This window comes from Phasianus colchicus, chromosome 18, assembly GCF_987193195.1.
Source record: "Phasianus colchicus chromosome 18, bPhaCol1.hap1.1, whole genome shotgun sequence".
Lineage (NCBI taxonomy): Eukaryota > Metazoa > Chordata > Aves > Galliformes > Phasianidae > Phasianus > Phasianus colchicus.
The window spans coordinates 7047071-7069641 of NC_143453.1; the positions used below are offsets into that span (position 1 = coordinate 7047071).

Genomic DNA, 22571 nt, shown 5'->3' on the forward strand with positions numbered 1-22571 from the left:
AAATGCATTGAGGGGAAGAACAGGGTCTAGATTTGTGGACAATACCTGTCTCTGGATTCTCATAGATCAGAGACTGTAATTCTTTCTATAGCTAATGCTGGCTGGTGTTAGAATACAGAGGCACTGATTGTCCTTCCACCATCTTCCTCTTTAATTAAATTTAATTTCAGTGTGCTTCAGCAGAGGGAGCCAATGAGCAAGCTTTGTCCAAATGCAGCATGCACTCTTGTGCTGCTGGCTGGCTGTTTCATGATTATCTGTGCCAGGTTCTGCCCCGTGCTGCTCCTGGAAGATGGTCTTTATTTTTCACTGTCATCAAAGCAATGTTTGTGATGAGTCGCATCTTCTGTTGTATGTGGTTTGGTGGATGATGGTCATAGTTAGAGGCTTTTAAATTGATGTGAGATTTTACAGCACTGATGGGGCTGGCTCTGTTAGTATAAATCAACTAGAAAGACATGGAAGTGTTGCATGCATCTCACTGCTAGTGCTAAAGTAAGTTAGCTGGTACTACTGAAGGAAGCAAAGCAATATGCTTACAAATCTTGCTTAAAGAAAGATTGTACACAGGGGTACTTAAATGGGAAAAGGGTAAAAACAAAGCAGACCTTGATCAATAAAGTCTGTAGCTCCATGTGATGTTGCAAAGTATGCAAACCAACATACAGTTGCACTCTAAGGAAGAAGTTAAGAGGTGTTCCTGCTTCACTCATCCCCCTTTTGGAATGGGGAAGCTGTAGTAAGGAAATAGCTATGTGGGTTAGTCTAAGGAAACAAATCATTTAGATACAATAGTCTTTTCTATAATTATGATTTACTTTGACACATTCCTCACATGTGTATCAATCAACATGAAATTTCTATTAGACCCATTAATCTTGTTTATTGAGTAGGGAGGCTCTTGATTCTCAATGTACTGTCAGGATGTGAGTTGGTAATGTAATTGTCGTCTTACGTACAGAGAAATGGTCTCAGGTACTCCTGCCTCCTTTGTCCCAGTACTCTCACTTGTCTGGGGGGTGAACCAGGAGCTAAACAAGCTTGTAAGAGTTTTTGCAAGGTGGGGGGTGGGGGGGGAGAGGGAGGAATGAGGGAATGAGTATTTCCTTTGGGGATATAAACTAGCACAAAGGGGTGTGGGAGCAGAGGCACTAGCTGTTAATACCAAATCATGCTCTTACTGTGCCAAGCAACTCAGGCTTCAAATCAGAAAAAGGGGAACAGCAAAACCCTCATTTTTCCTAAGGAAAAATAGCCAGTGAATAGCTGTGATTTGTTTTGCACTTAACCTCCAAAATATTTTCCCTGAGTTCTGTGAAATCAGCCATTTTTTTGAGGTGATTTAAGGTGGGGGATGGAAAAGAGGAATTAATGACAACTGTACAGATATCCAAGTGAGAAGCAGTGTCAGTATTAGAAGGATTTTTTTCAATCTAGATAATATCATCTGCTACCTGAAAAGTACATCCACCAAATAAAGAGCTTTTGTGTGCATTCTTGCTGTCCCACAGCTTTTCTCATTCTGAGCATGTAAACAGTTCTGCGTTCCTGGCTAGCTGAGTCATTGCTTTTCACTGAGCATCTGCCACAGAAGAAGCTAGAGACATCCAAAGCCTCAGTCACCCAATCAAAAGTGCTGGAGATGTGCAGGTCCAAAAATAGTGACAGACTCAACCACAGCAGCACTTCATTAGCATCAAATGTGCTCTTTGCTTCAGCTGCCTAATAAAGTGATATGTAATTATAATAAAGCATCCTTATGAGAGGAAAGAGAGAGGGATATTGGGTTTCTCAGAGAATTGGTAATACATTGTGATGCCTTACAATCTATGAGCACCTGTTTTTACCTGTTAGCTGCCTCTAATGGCAGTGAAATGGCATGGTGAGTTAAGTCCAGTCCACAGAGTCTTCCTGCTGCTGTGCTGGCTGGCAGTTTAAAAAGCTTCACTTCTGGAAGTTAGTGTAAACTGAAGCTTAATTGCAAGGTAAAGTACTTTCAAGTGGAAGGTTTGTGAAGAATGCTACCTTTTGGTATTTCAGGTTTGACATGCTTGTTTTCAACCTTAAGATATGCTGCTATGGCTGGAGTGCTTTTACAGGACTGCTGTCTGCAGTCTTTTGGCCAGGTGTTGAGACTCCATTTCCTTGCTGACTAAACCAGAAGCAATTACATCTTCATCCATTTTGTCAGTCCTGTGTGATCTAAAGGTTTTTCACTTACTTGACAGATGCACTTGGGATGCAATTGTTTTTAAAATCAAGGCTTTCAGATATCACCAAGGGCTGTACATGGTATCCTACTGTTCAGAAGGCTCACTTTCATATGAGAAAATAAAATACAAAGATGAAATGTACAAAAATAGTCCTAAAGAATAAGTCTATGTCTTTTATATGCAAGGAAGGATGATTATTTTTCAGAACAAACTAATATGAAGGCTCTAAAAAGAATGCATGTATTTCATGACAGATGTTTTGTTAAAACCAATATTCAAATTACTGGTGTAAATGTCCTGCTAAGCTGACATGAAGATCTGCTTCATGGAATTTTGTAGAAGCTGGTGGGTAATCGTGACTGTTCTCCTTAAAATAAGCATGAAAAATAAACACCCCTCTGGAATCAGAGAGCTGAAACAACAGCAACTCAAATGACAGACACACGGCAAAACTTCTGTACATTGCACATTATCCACATGGTTTCCCTCTGGACTAATGCAGAAAGTGCAAAAAGGGCATTTGAAATGGAGAGCTTTGCATTTGTCTGAGAGAAAAGAAGCAAACATACATACAGTAGGGACACAAAGGGTGAAAAACGAAAACTGCATTTGAGAAAGCTTTTTTGTGAAAATACTGGCTTTGGTCTAAGTACTGTGCACAAAAATCTGTGGTTCATTTAATCCAATACTTTTGGAAAGAATATTTTTCCATACTTTGTAAGTAAGCTTCATTGAGGCAATGCCTCGCATCATCACATAATTGTCTTCTAACACACGCAACCTACTAATCTCCAAACTGGTTAACAGCTTGAATCCAAAAATAGAAATAATACAAACAACGTCAAAAATTATGTAGTTGGGCTTACCTGAAATGACACCTGATTTCACAAGTACCTGCATAGGGTGTCTCAGCATGAGCCAGGCTGTCTCCTGGGGATTTATAAGAACAACCATTACAATTTCTATCATTCTTTCCATCCTGTCATCTTGAGCTACAACTTTTCATGCCATTCCACTGGCTAGCACTCTATGCCTGGCTAGACTAGATAATCAAGCCCAAGGAATTGCTTTTTTGTGTGTGTCATGCACAATCCATAGTCATTTGGTAACAGCCTGGAAGAATGGAGCACTGAGCACAATACACATATAACATGGTCACTGTTTTGGATACAAAAGGTTGGGCTGATGTTGTCTGTCTGTGAACCAGTAATCTGATGAAGGCAGTGATGCTGTATAGCCCTCCAAATAGTTGGTTGGCTTTGATGACTGACAGAGTGCTGCTCTCAATTCTTCCATTGACTCTGCTCATAGAGTTATTTTACTTGAAGGGCAATTAACCATTCTTCACTGTTTATCTGCAGGCCACTTGTGATGCTCTTTTTAAAGAAATACAGCTATGTTGTTAAAGTCAAGGATTCATAAAGGCATTCCAGAAAAGACTGATATTACCCATCAAAATCAGGATTTTAGTAGTGCTTGATGTTCCACTGCAGCATTTATAAACTCAACTCTACAATAATACAGAGAAACTGTCTTGCCTGTAGCGGCATGAAAAGATTTCCAACATTCCAGGCCTCATCTGGGGGCCAGTCCATTGCAAGTCTGTGGAATGATGAATTATTTGGCCTTTACTGGCTTATGCCATCTGGCTGTAAGGAACAGAGGGAAAAACAGGTGAGTCATAGTGAGCAGAGCAAGGCTTGCACCTCTCAGAAATCAGCAATATCCCCTCACTAAAAAAAAAAAAAAGAAAAAAACACAATAGAAATCTATACCTTTTTTTGATCGTTTCCCTCATTTATATCCCATCAAGTTGCTCACTGCTGTGACTTTGCTGCATAACAGTTCTTACTCTTCTTTTAAAAGTAGATTATTGGCTGGAAAATATAGGAAAGAGATACTGAAAATAACAGAAAGAAAGGAAGGGGAGGCAGACACCAATGGAAGAGCATCTTTGGAGTTCTGGGCACTTACAGCTGCAAAACAACACCACGCAGAGAGCAAAATTGCTCTCCCCAGAGAAGGCATTCCAATTTGCACTGTGTGGATTCAGTTCTCAATTAGTGGCTTTCAATTTTAGTTTGTTTTGAATGCCTGTCACCATTGAAGAGAAAATTAGTACAGTGAACAGCATTTTCTCAGACCAGGGATTCACTGACCTGGGTTCCTATTCTTAGGAAAAAGGGTAGTTAGAGCTGCAGTGTCTGTAAAAACCTGCTAATTAAGACTTCACAGGATTTTGGAACTGATCTGTGAATTTCAAATAGAAGACAAATGTACAAAAATCATCTCATTTAAACTCCTCATTTAAAATCCTGTTTTGGCTCTTTCTTTTGTGCCCTGTTGTTGTAGACTCTCTAGTCACTATTTTCTAACATCCTTGCAAGTTGTACCTTATTTGCAGGTGTGCTCATGGAAGGCAACTTACTTTTAGAAGAATGAAATGTAATGAGTTGTGAATGTTATTCTCAACATTGCTGTCTAGTCATAGGCAGATGAATAGATTTTGCAACAGGATTGGCTTGTCTAGTGCATTGCTAAACCCTCTGCTAGCAGAGATCCCACGTCAGGAGGTGATCCAGTCCCATGCTGAACACACCAATGAGAAAGGCTTCCTGATATCTCCTCAGCAGGGGTGTAAGCTCACAACGTTCTGTTCTGTCCAGCAGTTTATTTCTTCTCTCTTTGCTTCAGTCTTCTACATATTTATTGCAATGTCTCCTCTCTGCCTTCTCTTATCCAGGTTAAACATACCAAATCCTTTCAAGCCTTCCTCACAAGCTGTATTTTCAAGTTGCATGATTGCTCTCATCAAGGCTTTCTCCAGTCCATTCACAGACCTCTTGAAAAGCAGAGGTTGATTCCAAATTCAGCCATTCAGACAATTCTCCATGGTCAGTTCTTAAGTGGTTCTGTTCTGCACCTATAAAACATTTCAGTAAGATTTTGGTTTTGAATGAAGCTTACAGCTGCTACAGAAGTACAGATACAAGTATTACATATAAATTCTTGCTAGTAATAGTAATCTCAGCTTTCCACCCACTTACAATTCATACATTTCATTTTGCTCTATTTATTATATCTGTGTTAAATTCTCGGTGTCAAAATATTCCTGACCTCACTGTATGATGAATTTAGATTGAGATAAATGAATGAAATTAAGCTAGCCTAATATTTATGTTTTCCTAGATAGTTTGACTTTCTGGAATACCAACAAGGAACGAAAACTGACAATTTATTTTACTCCCAAGGTACTTCCTGTAGGAAGGAGAAGATGGTTATGAACAAGAAATGCCTTTTAGTGTCTAAAGAGGGCTGTAAGAAAGAACGGGACAGACTCTTTAGCAAGATCTGTTGGGATAGGACAAGGGGAAATGGCTTCAAACTAGAAGACGGGAGGTTTAGATTGGATATAAGGAAGAAGTTTTTACAATAAGCTTGCTGAGGCACTAGCACAAGTGAGGGAGACTTCCCAGGGCAGCATGTGGGTGTCTGGCTACAGGAAGTGAGAGCCGCCCTTAGCACCTGCAAGTACAACCTATGGTGCTTCCACACCTCATGATGCAGCTGCTATCCCCGTGCTTCAGGTTTCCATCAGACTTTAGTGATGTGAACATCCTTCTCCTCCCCCAGGAAATCTGATGGCAGGTTTGACAACATGCTTCAATCAGTGCTGAGTGAACATTTCAGGGAATCTAATGAATCAGACACAAACCTTGGCAGATGGCCGCACCCATCTCCTGCAGGACTCAGTGACAGGGAGGTGACATCCTGTTTGTGAGCAGGGGCACAGTGCTGTGACAGCAGCACGATCCAGAGCAGAGGTTAATGCACTCATTTTCTGCACAGTGCATTCAGGATGTCTTTACATTTTAAGTTCCCTGAAAATACAATGTGAAGTAAAACAGTTTGTGCTTAATGTGGAGAAGGAAAAGCTACTGAATTTAAATACCTTAAAGCTCTCTCTTTAACTGTTCCATTCTTATTTGTTGACTATCAAAGATTCAAAATTACAGTATCAGCCTGTGACTGCAAGTGGAACTTATACTAATTTTGCAAAAATTAAAACTGATGTCTTTAAACATACAAAAAAAATGTTAGACATTTTAGATGTCTGCCATGGGACAAAGGACAGCTTTGAGTAACAAGGAAATGCTCCTTGTAATAAAAGCTGTTGCTACATCAGTAAATGGAATTCTTTCTTGTTGTCAGTGAATAATTCTCATACACTGAGATTTGAAGAATTAATATTTCAGGCAATTTGCATGGAAAAATGACTGAAATACAAATGTAGAAACTCTATTCCTTGAGAACTGAAACACTTTTTGTTCCAAGAGTTTTATATAAAACTTGATGTAGAATAAGCAGTAAATACTAAGCTAGATAAACTTCCAGTGAAAGATGTATTTTGGCTTTGTGTCTAAGTATTAGCCCTTCCTCTCTGCAGACCACTTCCAGCATTATGACAGCATAATGGTTCTCCTCCCTTCTGCAAAAGGAAGAAAACACCACAGCTTCTGAAACCTGCATTGGTCCAAAAAAATGGCATTTTTGTAATTGATTCATAAAACTGATGTTAAAATCCCCAGATCTCAGTCAAACTCTTCAGGATTTGGACAGTTTAACATCACATGCACTGAAAAATGCTTTAGAAAGTGGCCCTTGTAATAATTTGTATGAATTACATAAATCCACCTTGTCACATTTGTATTTTAACAGCGTTAAACAGAATATTGTGGCAGACTTTTTTTCACTTACTTTTTTTCCTCATTTTATTGCACCAGTTTTGAGGGAGGTTGAATTTTAAAGCAGTACCGAATAGCTGTATTTAAAACCTACCTATTTTGGGGTATTAATAATGAGTCTTCTGAGACATTACAGATTCAGAAATTCAGGACAACCGCGAAGGGATCTGTTCATCTCTCAGCCACTCTTCCTCAGTGATGGGCAGCATTTAAATGCTTCCCACCATAAGGCACTACTGATGTCAAAATCAGAAATAAAATATTCTCCCTGTCTTCAGCTGCTGGAACAAAACAAAAAGGCTTCAATTACAGTAGCAGAAATTCAATTAAGCATCAGGAAATTCCCTAAAAGTAATTACAGTTGAACAGTAGAAGAGGCTGCAGTCGGACTCTTGACTTTGGATGGGACAAGAATGTGCCACAAATCATGTAATCACAGCTTAGGTCATAGCACTGGGTTACATGATTTCTAAGAAAACCTTGTAGCATCACGATTATGGTTCTATGATTTACAGTTGTTTCATGTCCAGGCTGTTTGTGAGCTAGGTAAGTCATACTCATTTTTCATACATTAAAATTGTCCTCACTTATATTGCTATTTGTATTTCCCTCGTCAATCCTACTTTACCACCAGTCAGTCTCCTTCAGTGATCATTGCTAATGTATCAAAATGAGTGCCCTGCCAGTGCTCCTCCAACCAGACCCAGCTGCAGACTGCTGACCCATCTGCTTGAAAAATAATTAAAGCAAACAACTGATTTTCTGTACAAACCTATTTACAAGTCAAGGATTTCATTTCTTCACCTCAAGGATTTATGTCACAAAGCTATTCTTGTCTTTTTCTAAGTCATATCATCTCCTGTAATGTAGTACAAGTCTTCTTTGTAGTCATTGCAGTACGCCTCTGAATGCCACATCGAAGTTACACTGGCTGACATTTTCTGGTGACACGCAGAACAAAAATAATATTTCTTTTCACTAGATTATACAAGATTTTCTGCACCAGATGCCAGGCAAACAGTATTAGATTCACGGAATTCATTACACAACCACGGCCTTAGTACTGAACATATCATCTATAAAGCTATGTCAGCACTCCTTGCTATGTAAGCTCATACATCATACAGTGGTGGGCATGTAAATCTTACATTTATCAGTGATTACTTCACTAAACCATGCTGAGGCAGGGTAGGACACAATTCTCAACATTATCATAGAGCATGCCAGTGCCTCACCACCCTTACTGTAAAAACTTCTTCCTTATATCCAATCTAAATTTCCTTTTTTTTAGTTTGAAACCATTTCCCCTTGTCCTTTCACACAGACCCTGCTAAAGAGTCTGTCTCCTTCTTTCTTATAACCCCCCTCAGGTACTGAAAGGCAGCTCTCAGGCCTCCCCAAGACCTGGCACTAGATAAATTCAGTAACTGGTATTTCACTTCAAATTGTCAGATCAAATACTTTAAAATTCAGGAGGAAAAAACAAACAAACAAACCCTCAAAGATCTATGAAACAGCAAACAGAAGTTCACTTTGGAATGTCTTCCCATAAAAAAAAAAAGAATATGAAAAGGGATTTCTGGAATGCAGACATCATCTCCAGCTCTCAGTGAAGCAGCCTGCTTGTCTCTCAGGAGCAGCTCAGGTTACTGACCTGACACACAAACACATGGAGCAGGATCCTCAGTGCCAAAGAGGTTTGCCAAGCCCCAGACCAATGACGAAGCACAGCCTCTGGCTGGTGTATAATTCAGCCACGCACCTCTCTCTGCACTTAGCCCAGCATGAGTGCATCCAGAGTTACCCATACCTCTCTTGTAGCTCTGAGTCAGCTCTTTATTCAAAAACAAGACCTTGGTTTGTATTTCAAAGCAATTAGTGGATTGAATCGACTGCTTCTCCATCTGGTAGCTGCTGTGACAACCCTATTCCTCCAGGGTAAAGCAGTCCATAAAGCCCTGGAAGGAGCATGTGAGAGCTGGAGACAAAGAATTTTCAGTCTGAGGTTACCCAGAACAACAGTTGCACCCAAAACCTGTCTACCTCTAGAAAACATGGCAAATCCTTCCTGTTGACAAGCCTCTCTGGTCTGAGTGTTGCCTGTGAACATCTTCTTTTACTCCCAGCTCTGCTGTCTGTATTGATTTTGCAGTAGATGTACCAAGTGGTACCATTATAGTATTAGAAAATTTAAAGAGAGAATTTTTTCCAGTGTACCAGTTATATGTATATACACTTTTTCTTTCTCTATTCTTGTCTCATACGAATGAATGAAAACAATATAAAACTCCTACTCTGGTAACAAAACAACACCACCAGTCACTATCTCATGGTGAAATATTGTGACTAATCTGAGCTCAGCAGCTTTCCCATTCCTTTGAGGAGACCTTGCGAGCACAGCTTATCTCACCAGCCAGCACTCAGCTGCCACATCCCACTTGCCATCAGATCTTCAGACCTCAGCATTCTAAGTACTGGGAGGGCTCCTGGGGGAGGATGGGGCGGATTTCATGTCTGTGGGTACGTCCATCTGCAGTCGTGGTTCTCTGTGTCATGCCTTGACTGAAAAGAACAGATGCCCACCACAGTCTCTCTCTCTTACAAAAGCCTTTGATACCAAATCTCCCTGTTCAAAAATGAGACTCTCCAGTTCAAAGCGACGTAGGTTGCTCCAAAAGTAATGCCTCTTAATTATTTCTCTGGAAATAATTAAGAGCAGAATAACACCGGTAGAGCCACATTCTCAGCTACAAAACGTGATTTTTTAACATAGTCACCACCATTACCTGTGCATTTTTGGCAACGATGAACAATGTCGTGCTCATACAAATCTACATCAGCAGAGGTGACCCATAAAAGCACCGCTCACCCCTCACTGTGCTCATATCTACTGTTGGGTCTCCATAAACGTCGATGAATATCAGCGGGCACCATTTTTTCCACATGGAGGAATTCAGTTCCACACCTTTGCTTCACGCACACTTCCACGCCAGACGCCATTTTGTCTTGGGCTGAGGGTCTGAGCCCAAGGGTATGAAATCAGAGCGATGGAAATAGGGCAGGTCACACAAAGGTGCCAAAATGAGGGAAGAAAAGGTCCATTTTTCTTCGCGTCTCCCATTCTCCACATGCACTGCGGCGTTTCCTTGGCACCCATTGCCACGTTCACCACACAGATAAACGGGTTGAGGGCTGCTCCCCCGGGCTCGGGGGGCTCTGGGCAGTGAGGGAAATTCTGAGGGGCGGAATTCTGAGTGGACAGCACTGAGGGGGGCGGCAATCAGTGAGAAGAGCGGTCACCACGCGCCGGGCTGAGGGGCGACCGCCCTCCCAGCGACTGAGGCGACCGGCGCACGGGGGGAGGCGCCGTCCCTGAGGGCGGGGCGCGGGACGGGACGCTGAGGGGCGCTGCCCTGAGGGCGGGGCGGGGCGCGGCGCTGAGCGGAGCCGCCGGGGCGGCGGCGGGGACGGGCTCTGTGGGGAGCCGCCCCCGGGGGCGGGGTGCAGGGCGCCGGGGCGGCACCGAGGGGCGCCGAGGGCGGACCCCGGCGGGGCTGGGTGAGGGGGGTTGGGTGTATTGTTCCCCGCGCGGTGCATGCCGGGCCCGCCTCAGCCCCCAACATGGCGTCGCGCTGTCACCTGTGTGTGTGAGGAGGGAGCGGGACGCGGCGGCGGCGGCGGGCGGGCACGGCGGCTCCCGGCGCTTCCCGGCCCGCTGGCGCCGCGGTGGCAACGCGCCGCGCCTCGCTGCTCCCTACCGCGCTCCGGCTGTCCGCCGGGGATCCCCCTGCCCCCGCCCTGCCCCCGCCATGGGGGGGTAGCAGCGGCCGCCTCCCCTCAGCCCTGCGGAGCCCCAGCGCCGCCCGCGCCATGGGCTCACCGGCGGCCGCTTCGGCGGCGGCGACGGCGGCCGGCGACTCGGCGCAGTGGCTGTCGGTGAAGGAGGAGACCATCTTCCTGCACGACGGGCTGATCCGGGTCACCGACCTGGCCGAGCTGCCCAGCGAGATCGTCGGGGTGGCGGAGCCCGGGGACACCGAGCTGGAGGTGAGGGGGGGCTCCCGGCCGAGCGGGATGGCGGGGCGCCGGGTGCGCGCCGTGCTGCGGGGCTGGCGGCCGCCCGGCTCCGAGGCCTGTGGGGTTTATCGCGAACGGTGGTGGAACGGAGCTGGGCAGGAGGACGGCGGCGGTGAAGATGGAGGGTGAAGCGTCTCCTGGGTGGGGAAATCGTTTGAACCGTGCTCGCGTGTTTTTGTAGGCGGCCTTTGGCTCCGTGGTTTTTATTGATGGTTTTGTGTCTTTCTGCTGTTGCAATTAACCTGTTTTACAATAGTATGGTGCTGGGATGTCCTGGGGCTGCGTTTAGGCTGCTGCCAGCGATCGCTGTTCGAGATGCAGGAGAGCAGCTGGCGTTTTCCTCCCGGCTTTCCGCCTTGGCGGTGGCGAATTATACGGCAGTTTTATCTCCCGAGGAGACAGCGGAGGGCTGAATGTCAACGGATTGTAGGCTGCATCTCTTCTGCAGGCTGCATTTGCTCCCTGTGTGCCTCCCTTCTCTCCTTTCACCCCGCCCTCCTCTCCAGCACTGTGGCTCGCAATGACACAGGGTCTTTGTCAGAGGAGCCAGGAGGGGATGGTTCGACAGCAGCTCTGTCTCTGTGCTGTGCTGGGTTGCCTTGAGGCCTCCAAGCCCTTTGGTTGCTTCCCAGGAAGCCCAAAACCGGGTTGGAGGGTTCGGTCCCGGCAGCGTCATTGTTGGAGCCGTGACGTGGAGTCTTTAAGGCCTTTATGAAAACTTCCTACTGCCTTATCGAGGGGGAGAGATTTCCTGCTGAGAGAGCGTTTTGTGCTCTGCGTGATGTGGAGATGGGGGTGGGAGCAGGAGCTGCTCCCGTGAAATGGATGTTGGCAAATATCACATGAACGGTGCAGGGTTGGATTTTTAAGGTGGATGACAGCTCTGAGCATAAATGTGAAATGGTTCTCCCTTGTCCGCTCTGGCATTCAGTGCAGCTTGAATTCAAGAATGCATTTTGATTCCGTTACATATTTCTAGAAACACCATCAAGTCCAATAAATGTGTGAGAGAAAACACGCGCTCACAGCATTCTTAGTGCCATGTGGTGATGAAGGAGGATACACATTAAAAACAAACAGTTTTGTAAGAGCTAACAAGCTGGAAATGTGTTCTTCCATGGAACTGGACAAACGCTTTGGACCAGGCAGTTTTTTGTTCAGGTGAGGAAAAGACTGTCCTGTCCTTCAGACACTTCTATGAGTCTTCCAGCAATTCAGTGCCGATGATTCACACCATCTCTTCTATTTCTGATTGTTTTGTTAACCATGTTTGCAGCGTGAAACTTTAAAATAAACATCCCTTTTTGCTGTGGTCTTCATTTTAATATATAGCCTTAAGCATTTTATTTCCTTTCGCTGAAAGGATAGCTGACCACAAGAGACTTAATTTTCAGTTCTTGTTTGTGAAATGGTTATAGGTTTTTGGCGGTGTGGGTGGGTGGGGTGTTTAAAAAAAGATTTGAAATTTCAAGTCATGTAAATTAATTTGCTCATAACTTTGTGTGTGTGTGTGAGCCTTTTAAATAAAGGGCTACCTTGGTAAATTGGAATGGCTTTGAGGAGCCATTTTGTGGAAATAGGTGCATGCATCTTGTTGAAGAAATGTGGTCGTACGGTCAGCTGATACACTGAATGGCACATTTGCACTGTTTCTACTCCTGGTTGCTTTGTAATAAATATATTTGAAAATGAAGTGACTGGAAGTCTCTGGGGATATGTGATGGGACGAGGGTGGGAGATGCTGCAGCTGCTGCTTTGATTACTAAACTTCTTTAATGCACTCTTTGTGCTTTGTCAGTGACACTGAGAACCCTGATTGACTCTTCCATATGAAGTGGTTAATTAAAAAAAATATTCAACATGTAAATCAACACTTTTTTTTTTATTTTGAAAGTCACATTATAGTCTGTTTTTGCTTAAAAATCCCTCTAAGAGCATATTGGTGAATAATGTCAGTGTATTTGCACAGGTTTCCTTTGTCCTTCTGTTCTAAGGTCTTGTTACAGTGCTGGTGTTCTACCAAAAAAGCTTTATGAACATTTAGACCTGTTGTTCTAACTTCCACATGATTTTTTTCTTAATACCTGTGTACCTGTGCATGCATGTATCTATTTGTATGTATGTATACGTATTTTCCAAGAGTGTCAACCTTTTCCTCAACATGAAAGTAACTTGTTCTAGGGATACCATTCAGTTTTGGTCATTAATTTCTTATTTTTAATTTTTACGTAGTATAAATGGAATATACTGTATTTTTAGATTATCAGCATATTTGCAAAGATGATAAAGTACCAAAACTAAAAGGGATAAGTATATTTTATATGTATTTTAAATATCAATAGATTATAATGATGTGCATATAAGAGCTGCTTCTGGTATGGGTTTTCCAATCAGATCTAGTCAGGAAGAGAGCTAAATTAGTTACCAGTTATGCAGGCCTTTGTGCCCTTTGTACTGAGGAATTACTTTCAAAGTGCATGAGATCTGCTTCTTGGAGACAGCCTCACTTGACTAACAGCTGAGAGGTTGCCAGGACACTTTGCCCCATCTCTCCCTGCTCAGTAGGGACAGCTTAATGGAAGGTGAGCTGTTCCTTCATATGCTGCAATGGAAACTACAGCACTTCAGGAATATTGCCAATCAATGTCTTTCTCAGAACCAGTAACCCCAGCATGGGCTGTCTGAAGGCAGTGGTCCTTCCAGCCACGTAGCTTAGTCTGCTGTTGTGCCAAGAGTCAATGTGCTACATCTTATGAGAAAGCCAGCAATACAAATTGCTGTTGTAACCCTTGGCAATGTAATAAGAATGCCACTGAACGCACAGATTATAACAAAATAGTAAACAGCATTCACTTGTTTTTAGGCAGTTTCACTGGGTTGACAAACATTACCGTTGTCATCCTGCCATTTAAAGAACACTTGTTCCTAATCTTCAGATTTCTGTCTGGTGTTTCCATTAGTTTTAAATATACAGCATCGATGATTTTTCAGCTTAACTGGTGATAGCTTCAGTTATTTTTTCTGCGAAGAAATAGGTGGGAAGAAAGATGAATCTTTAATACGTAGTCACACTATAAAGTGGAATACCTTAATGTGCCACTCCACTTCTGTGACTGTTATCCTCCATTTTACTTACCAGCCTAATATAAATAGTAGTCGTTTGGCTATCTGGTTTCTGTTGCTTTGTTCTACCTGAGGTAGGAGCAGCACTTCCAGTGTCTGTAGCTGTCTGGATCGTGTATTTCTGTCCTCATCGCATAGTTTGGTTCCTGTCAACTCCATTATTGTAGGACAGAATGTGAAATGCCACTGGGTGGTTGTCCCTGCGCTGCTCATACATATTGTTAATTACGTGTAAGTGTGAAAATAAAGGTGGTGTTCCTTCTTCTGCCTGGGCTGGCTGTGCAGGGACAAGTCCAGCAGTACTCGAACAGGATGTGACAGTGATAACTTGGAGGTATCTGCTAATCTTGGAACTTTCGCCCACTTTGCTCATGGGCTGGCAGAAACGTTTTCACTTCTGACTTCTGAAGGAGAGGGTAATTCTTTGTAATTCTCTGTAATTATCTAGGTCAGTGCTTCCCAAATCTTTCTGGTTGTGACCCTACTTGCATCTACAAGCTTCCCTTCTGACAAGCTAAAAACCTCCAGTGTCAGCATCAACAATTGCCTTTGTACAAAGAGGTGACCCTTCTTGGGGTTATGGTCTCTTGCTGGGGAGCTGCTGTGCTCCCAGCCCTGCCTCTGGCAGCCACCCCTTCAAATGCTTCGGTGATCCTCTGAGAGCATTCATAGCTTTCAGTGTGATAGCAATGGCTGGGGCTTGGACTTAGCTCTGCAAGGGCAGATAGTCCTGCAGATGTGAGCCTTGGCTGTTGCTTTTGTGGAGGAGTGAATCATTTTCTTGTAGGAATTGCTGTATATCTCTTGCTTACTGCCTGAGAGGACTCTGAAATGTTGCTCACTTTCCTTCCAAGTTCACTTTCATCAGATTATAGTTGTATAAACCACCAATTTTGTGTGATTTAATCTCTGGCAGAGTTGCTGGTTTTGTTATCAGTTATTATGACCTGCATGAATTTATTCAAACTTCCTACAACATAGACCACTCTGCCTTTTTGTTTGTTTGAGTTGCTTTATTTTTCCTGGTAGAGAAATATTAGAAAATATCCTCTGAAAGAAAATTCTGCAAACATATTTTCTCAAATTTAGCTTCTTACCAATTGTAGCTGAGTACTTTGGTGGTCTGTGCTCTCAGATGCTTAGATGACGAAGATTTTTCTTTATCTGACACTTTAATCTAATTAAATAAGAGACATTAAGTGTTTTAATGAACAAATAAAGAAACATTGCTTTATTTTACAGGTTTTGTTTATGGTTTGCCTGTGCTCTGATTCATACCAAGGAACAAAAAGATGGTTCTGTGCATTGTTGTGTATGTGGTAAGAGATGGGTTTCCTTAGTGCTTGTTTCAGAGCACAGTTAGGCTTCCAGTGCTTTCACAGGGGAGAATAGTTTGTGCTTTTAGCTGAGTGAAAGAGCTGTGCTGCTATATGCAAGATGAGGGATCGATAGAATCCTTGAGCAAGGTGATGCAGTTAACATTTCTTGCAGCAAAAGATAAAAATAATTGGGACAGGCTTGGAACTTCTGTTTTTTTAAATGGAAGGTGCATCTTTGTGGTGTAGTTTCCAACTGCATGATGTAAATACGGGGTAGCACCTGGGAAACTACATTTCAGTATCTAAAACACCAGGCTGAAAATGTTTTTACATATATAAATATCTTCTGAACATTTGGCGTATCAAAAAAAAAAAAAAAAAGCCTAGAGAGGGCTTGGAAAAATGTTTTAAAAGAAATGAAGGCATGGAGATGGCTTCCTACTGTGTGCCTGCAGAAACTGCTGTCAGCAGAAGTGCTGTTAGCAGCAGAGTGACAGAGTGGAGGCCTGGAGTTTGTATCCAGTGGTGTTTATGGGAGCAGTTTGATTTGTGGTACTCAATTTCTTTGAGTATCTTAATTGCCAATTGTGGTATTTCTCTTATAATCTATAAATCTTGGAATTCGCTCTTCCCTATATGATTTTTATTTGTATTTCTGGAGTCAAAAGAACCAAGTAAACAAGCAGTGCTTCCTATGTTAATGCTGTGGCACGTGAGAAATGACCTTACAGCTGTAACGTGGCAGTGAAAGTAATGCAGTTAACTTTTACTCATGCCTCTTTTGAATATATCTTATGATTTCCACGTTGTTTCTGCCTTTTTTTGATGTTTGTTCCTTCCATGAGATGGGGGTGATGCTTATTTAATGCTCAGGGGATATTACGTGTGTAATTGATACAGCAAACATACTTCTGTCTTCAAAGAGTTGCTCTCTTTGAGTGCAAAATTCAGCTAGTTTAATTATGCAGAGAAATAATTAAATGCTGTTTTGGATGTATATATTGTAAGTGACAGGAGACTTTAGGAGAAAAAGACATCTCGGTGTGTGCAGCTTCATTGCTCATCAGTTCCATGCACAGCAGAATGAAAGCAGCAGCTCAGCCTGAGACTCGGTGTGAGAAGTGCTGGTAGAGCTGCTGGAAGAAGTCCTTGTTCACGTTTGTCGTAGGCTGTGCATTTTTTTCTTTTCCATTCTGCTCCTTTCTGTTTTGCCTGTTGGAAACCCCCTGGATCTGGTCTAAGCCAAAAAGCCTGGCTTTAGAACCACCCAAAAAGTAGGGGCTGGGGGCTGTGAGAGCACAAGCACTGCTGCCAGCACCAGGGGCAGCATAAGGAGACCAGGATCTTAGCTGGAGAAAAAAGCTGCTTTTTAGCGGCAGCTCACTTCTAAATTTACTTAATGGGGTCATAAAACCTCAGGCTAAAGCTCTTCATGTAGATTAACATGTCTTAATTGTAGGATGTCTCATGTTTGCAGTTGGTGGAGAAGCACTTTACTCTGGCAGTAGTGAATTCCAAACAAAAGTAGTGCAGAATGGGCAGAAGTCTCTGGTGGAAGTTCTGTCCTGGATGAAACGGGGCAGAAATTAGGTGCAGTGGGAATGGGGCTGTCCTACCCATCGCTGGGCCTCTGAAGTGGGTCCTTCTGTGCCTCTTGGTGTTGAAGAAGATATCAGTGAACTGACTGTTGAAGTTCTGGATCGACCATTTTCTTCTTAAAATACTTATTATTTGATATTTTATATCAATTTTAATAATTGACAAGAACAAGATTAGTGCAGAATTAAAGGAGCTACAATCAAGTTTGTAATAACGCAGTGTTGATAGGTGACTTCAGGCCATTAAACCTCAGCCTTTGAAAATCAGACAAACTTTTCAAGGCAGTTTTGCTGACTGAAAGCTGACTTTAAGTTGCTAAATAGGTAATGATTACAGTCACAGTGCAGGAACTGGATTTTCAAAGTGACTGAAGAGCAGAATTCTTATTTGCAAAAGGTTCCAACGTGATGTTTACCCTACTTACAGAATCACGTTTAGGCAGGGAGCTTAAAAATTGATGCTGTTTTGTTTCTTCCCCTAATTCTAGCATCTTGATTATGGAATGCTTTCAAAGTAGCTTGCAAAGCTGCAACTTTGCTTGCTGTTGTTCTTCGGGAGCTATTCTTTATCTTTCCATTTCTATTATGGGGTTGATTCTTTTGTTTGTGTAATGCTATTGATTGTTGCTAAACAAAATGTGAATTGTCTTATCTAAAAGCAGAAATTGAACTATGAACTACTTTAGCTCTACCAGTGTTCTTAAGACTTTTTTTTCCTTCAATTCTCTGTCTTCTTACCACTGTCATTGTATTATTAACTTACACTCAGCATCTTCACCTCCTGTGCCCTTATTTTCTTAGTGTATTAACATGTCTTATTCTGTAGTGTGGCTATTTAAGTTTTCTTTGACTTGTACTGATCACAAACTGTACGTTCAGATTTTATTTTGTGACCTTCCCTTACACATACGTACAAATCTTCAATTTGTTTTTGATACCATTGTGGTGATGTTACTGTTGACCTTCCATTTCTGTTAGAGGCCATCTTTTGAGGTGTAAGTAGGTACTTGGATAACTTGCTCTATGGCAAAGCAGTGATTTGTTCCCTGATTTTCATATTCTATGATCTGCAGGTCCAGGTGACTGCTTGTGCTGTGTCAGTTTTTGGGGTCTGTTTGCTTCTGAGGTCTTCCCAAGTGTTGTATAGGCAAATGTAGGTCCAAGGTGTAACAGATGTGTGTCTGTAGGAGAATGACTGTGCTTATTTTAACAAAGTTCAGCTCCTGGATAGGAAGAAAATAAGCTGATTTGGGGCAGAAGGATTAAGTTTTGCTGGAGGGGTTAAAAAGGGAGGTTTGGCAGAGTACACCAGCTTTTATAGCCAGGAGAAACCCTCCAGTGGGTACAGCCTGGGGCTAAAGGTGTTTGGAATGGAACCACATGCCAGTGAGGTCTGCAGTAAGTCAGCTGGGAAAAGGATGGGAGAGACTTTTCTGTTCTTACTTTTCCTGTGAATTATTTTAGAACAGATTTTCTGTTTCTTTTCTAAGCAGTGGGTAGTTGTTGTTTGCTTTGGAATTCATGAACATTTATTTGTTTACTTCTTGCATTTTGCTTTAATCTGCTTTGACTTCAAATAGACTTCAGGATAACAAGCTTTGCCTGGAAATGTGAGAAAAGTAGTCAGTGGGCCGAGGAAACCTCAGCAAAGGTTGTGAGTCTGTTGTGAAGCCTTCAGACTGCAAAGGGAAGCCGTGTGTGCAGCGCCAACCAGCTGAAGCTCTGTCAGTATCAGGTCAGGAGGGGTGTTTGGGTAACCAGTGAGAACTGGGCTGTTCTGTGGGTGTGTACCAAGATCTTAAGGAGTACATCTGAACCCTGGAAGTTCTCATATTGTTTGTTGCTGCCTGTCAATGTGAAAATTTAGTCATAAAGCTCTTTTTGCGGGTGGTTTTAAGCACTCACCTCTGGCCAATAAGGTGGGTTGAAATGGCTTCAAATGTTGTACCTAAGCTAAGAAATGCAACCTAGCGTGGATTGTGGGGTTCCTCTGTGTATGTGGAAAGGGGGGGAAGACAAAGGCAAACTGCTAATTCATAGCCATAGTGCTTATTGCAATCTAAAAGGACAATCTAAAGGGAAAGCCAGCTAGGCATGGCAACTTTTCTTTTGTGGTGTCTCTGCTGCTAGTAAAGCTGGAGACACAGACCTTGTCAGCATTTCTTCTAGCTGAAAATGTTGATTCCTTTTTCCTCCACTGCTGTAGTTTATTATTGCTTAGTTGGGGATCCATCACCTACGTAGTACAGTTCAAGAAAGTCAGAAGCAAACTGCTTAGGAGTGTGATTGCATCTATAATAGAAAGTAATTAAGCTTAATTTTGAGACAATAGAACGCACAAATTAATGGGAGGTAGTTATTTTAAATGTATGTGATTTAGGAATTAATATTCTTAATCTCTTTGAAGAAATTAATAAAAAGAGATTCTTGGGTTTTAAGAAGCTTAGTCCTAACATCTACTGAAGTAATTATTATGTGAATTGCACTTTAAAGTGAACCTTTCTTGTCTGGAGTGAGGAGTGTTTAGGTTGTAGTGAGAAGCTCCTTCATTGACTGTAGTAGGGGGTGCTGGTAGAAATGGCAGATGTGATTTGTCCTGAAGTGTTCTATCAAGCTGTTCAAAATTCTACAGTTAGTCATAAATATGTTTCATATTCCATACAGATTCTGTCTACAATAAAATAGTAATAATGTTAAACAAAGAACCGACATGGAATTGTTCATTGCATCTCTTAAATTTTTTTTTTTTTAAAGGGAGTGGGATGGGAGTAGGATGGAGCTTGAAAACGGGCTGAGAAGCGTGCATGAGAGTGGATGAGAGCAGTGTGGTGTGCAGGCAGAAGCCCTTTGGACCTTGAATCCAAAGTATCAGGAAGCGTGGAGCTCATTGCTTTCCTTGAGGTTGCCAGAGCTTAAGTGGCTTTGCTGATCTCAGCTGTTGTAAAGGGAGAAGTCGTCTGTAAATTACTTTGAATTGTGAGCTCAAGTACCAGGCTAGGTACTAACCCATAAATATGTTTCTTTCTGTCATGGTTTACTTGTTTTGTGTTGAAGCTTTGTCTCCTGTTTTGCCAAGAGGGCCTCTTTCTTCTGTCTGAAATGATGAGGAGAGCAGGCTTTCAGGTTTTAAGCCATGGCAGCAACTGGAAATATTTTGGAAAAGATAGCTCATTGCAATATGATAAAACTGAGGAGGGAGGAAAACAAGGTGGGGAGAGCACACAACAAAACTGTTAATATGTTTTAGAGAACTGATGGCATTTTGATTCAGAAAGTCCTGGAACTAAAATGTGCAGATTCTTATTACGGAATATTATAACAGTATTGGTGGCTATTTTTCATAGAGGAGCTTTAAACATCATCGTCATTCAGTCCTGAATTTCTTAGCAGAATTGCCTCAATTAAAAAGAAAAATAGTAATAATTCTATCGCAGTGGAGCTCTAACATATTTCATACATGTTTTTGTTTAAAATCTGTACTGTTTTTGCATCACCATTGAATCCTGGGCTTCAGTGGCAGTGCTGAGCCAGCAGTAACAGACTGCATGCCACTTCCCTGCTCTTTGGCCTCCAGTTTAGCTTGATTCATACACCCCCAAAATCCCACAGTCCATCATAGCGTGCTATCAGATCCGCTGTCCTCTGCAGGCACGCCTTGTTTTTCTCTAAGAAAAAGAAAACCTGTATAAATACCACCTCTCTTCCTTTCAGATCCTTACGTTTGAGACCAAGAACCCAACAGAGCTAGCTGAGCGCTTGCGGTCTGTGTGTGGGAACCAGAGCAATGCTTATGCTCGACTGCTGGAGTACCGCCTGAACGCCTTGCGAGGACTCTGGAATGCCCAGCGGCAGCTGGCATTGGAGGAGCAGCACGACCGGGAGAGCTCGGGGGATGAAGAAGCACTGGCCTTACTCAAACGTCAAGGCTTGTTACAGCAGCCTGAGCAGGCGCCCTTTACTTCACGAATGGGGCTTCTGCTGGTTTTTCCCCTCATTCAGTCTCAAAGTAGAACAGACCCTTCTCTCTGTAACATAACCGCTGAGGTGCTATTGAATTGCCTTCGAGACTGCCAGCCTTTGAGCTTGACTAAGGAGCCAGCTGACTGTCTCAATGGGATAGAGTCTTTGCTGTGCTCGTGGTTGGAAGAGACTTCTGCTTCAGGTCATCAGATCCCATATAAGCAAAAGGAAAATGCTGCTGCTGCCCTAGTTGCCTTGGCTTGTGCAAGGTAAGAAAACTGGATTGAGATGATATTGATAGCATTTATACTTAAATGTAAGAATCAAAAATGATGTGCTCACGCTGTTGACATTCATTTGCTGCTTTCTTTAGTCTTTTCTTAACACTTAAGTACTGGTATGGGAAGGGTGAAACTGGCAAACTAAGTATTTATTTTTTTGTGTGTTCAACATACATAAAGCAGAAGGATCTAGGTTAGAAATGTGCATAGTGCTGCTTCTGCTGCAACGATCTGTTCTAGGAATAGTTCCAAATGTTTTTGTCATGGAGGAAAGTTGTGTCCCTTTGCCCTTTGTACTGCCTTGTTAGTCCTGTAGCTTATGAATCTTTCTTCTTTTGGCTGTAAAAAAATCATTGCTGATAAGATTCAGGACAACTCATTCCAGATTTCACTGTTGCCTTGTGAAACATCTGGAGGTTTTTTTTTTCATTTGGTTGCCTCTGAAGAATTCAATGAGTATAGTTTGGATTATCGCATGTCCTGTGTGTGCTCAGCACAGCACTGGGTGATTTAGGACAAAATGGCCATCACTGCTTTTAATACAGATTCCCTTTTTTATTGGTTTGGACTTGGGGAGGGGGACAGGACTACAGCATTTAGCTCTTGCACAGCAATCTCGGCCTTCATGTTTAATGTTTCTGAGATTGCAGCCTTGTCTGTCAAGTTTAACTCTGATTTAAGATGTTGAAGTTCTCAGGAACTGTCACAGCTTGCTTAAAAAAAAAAAAGTGTTTCTTCAAATAGAAAACACTTTATTTCTGGTGTACTTGTTGTAATGAAGAAATTTACTTCACGTGGCAAATTATTTTGCACTGTCAACTACCTTATCTAAAAGCAGCGTGCTTGGAAAAATAGTAAGTTGGGTTTGGATCTTGTAAAGAGTGTACACATATATATTATACATACATGTATAAATATATACAAATATATATGTATGTATATATTTTTCCCCAGATTTCCATTTTCAGGAATTATTGCATGTTCGTTTTTGGTTGAATGTGTAAAAGCTAAATTTCCAATAATGCTTTTGAAATGGAAGTTGATTTTGTATTTCCTTTGCAAATCTCTCTTGTGCTGCTTGTGGAGATGCAACATCTGACGTGCTTTGTTTACCCGTGGAAGCCCTGCATTTTTCCTTTAAATATGTATGTTGTGCATTGGGTACCTGTTATAAAGAGAGAGTCTTCAAAATGAGATGATTATTGAGATTCTTGGTTGCAATCTTTGTGTTTTGAGTTGCTAAGAATAAAACAGC

At 42.3% G+C, this 22571-nt stretch overlaps 1 protein-coding gene and 1 long non-coding RNA gene across 6 annotated transcripts in view; one reads left to right on the forward strand and one right to left on the reverse strand.

The window, feature by feature from the left end:
• Nucleotides 1–1525: 1525 nt before the first annotated feature.
• LOC116228567 (uncharacterized) lies at nt 1526–10404 on the reverse strand. 2 transcript variants are annotated; one of them, XR_016472087.1, is made up of 7 exons: nt 9745–10404; nt 7053–7236; nt 5929–6094; nt 4642–5136; nt 3989–4090; nt 3752–3862; nt 1526–3143 (listed from the first exon to the last, which is right to left on the reverse strand). It is a non-coding gene; the product is annotated as an uncharacterized LOC116228567 (long non-coding RNA). The 2 variants fall into 2 exon arrangements; XR_016472086.1 differs by having other exon boundaries at nt 7053–7239.
• Nucleotides 10405–10548: 144 nt separating this feature from the next.
• Nucleotides 10549–22571, forward strand: part of HECTD4 (HECT domain E3 ubiquitin protein ligase 4) — a 67075-nt gene continuing 55052 nt past the window's right edge. For all 4 annotated transcript variants that reach the window (XM_031592492.2, XM_031592494.2, XM_031592493.2 and 1 more), the window contains exons 1-2: nt 10549–11005; nt 20787–21304. In XM_031592492.2, coding sequence (XP_031448352.2) covers nt 10829–11005; nt 20787–21304 — 695 coding nt within the window. In that variant the 5' untranslated portion in view covers nt 10549–10828. The remainder of the gene's footprint in view (nt 11006–20786; nt 21305–22571) is intronic.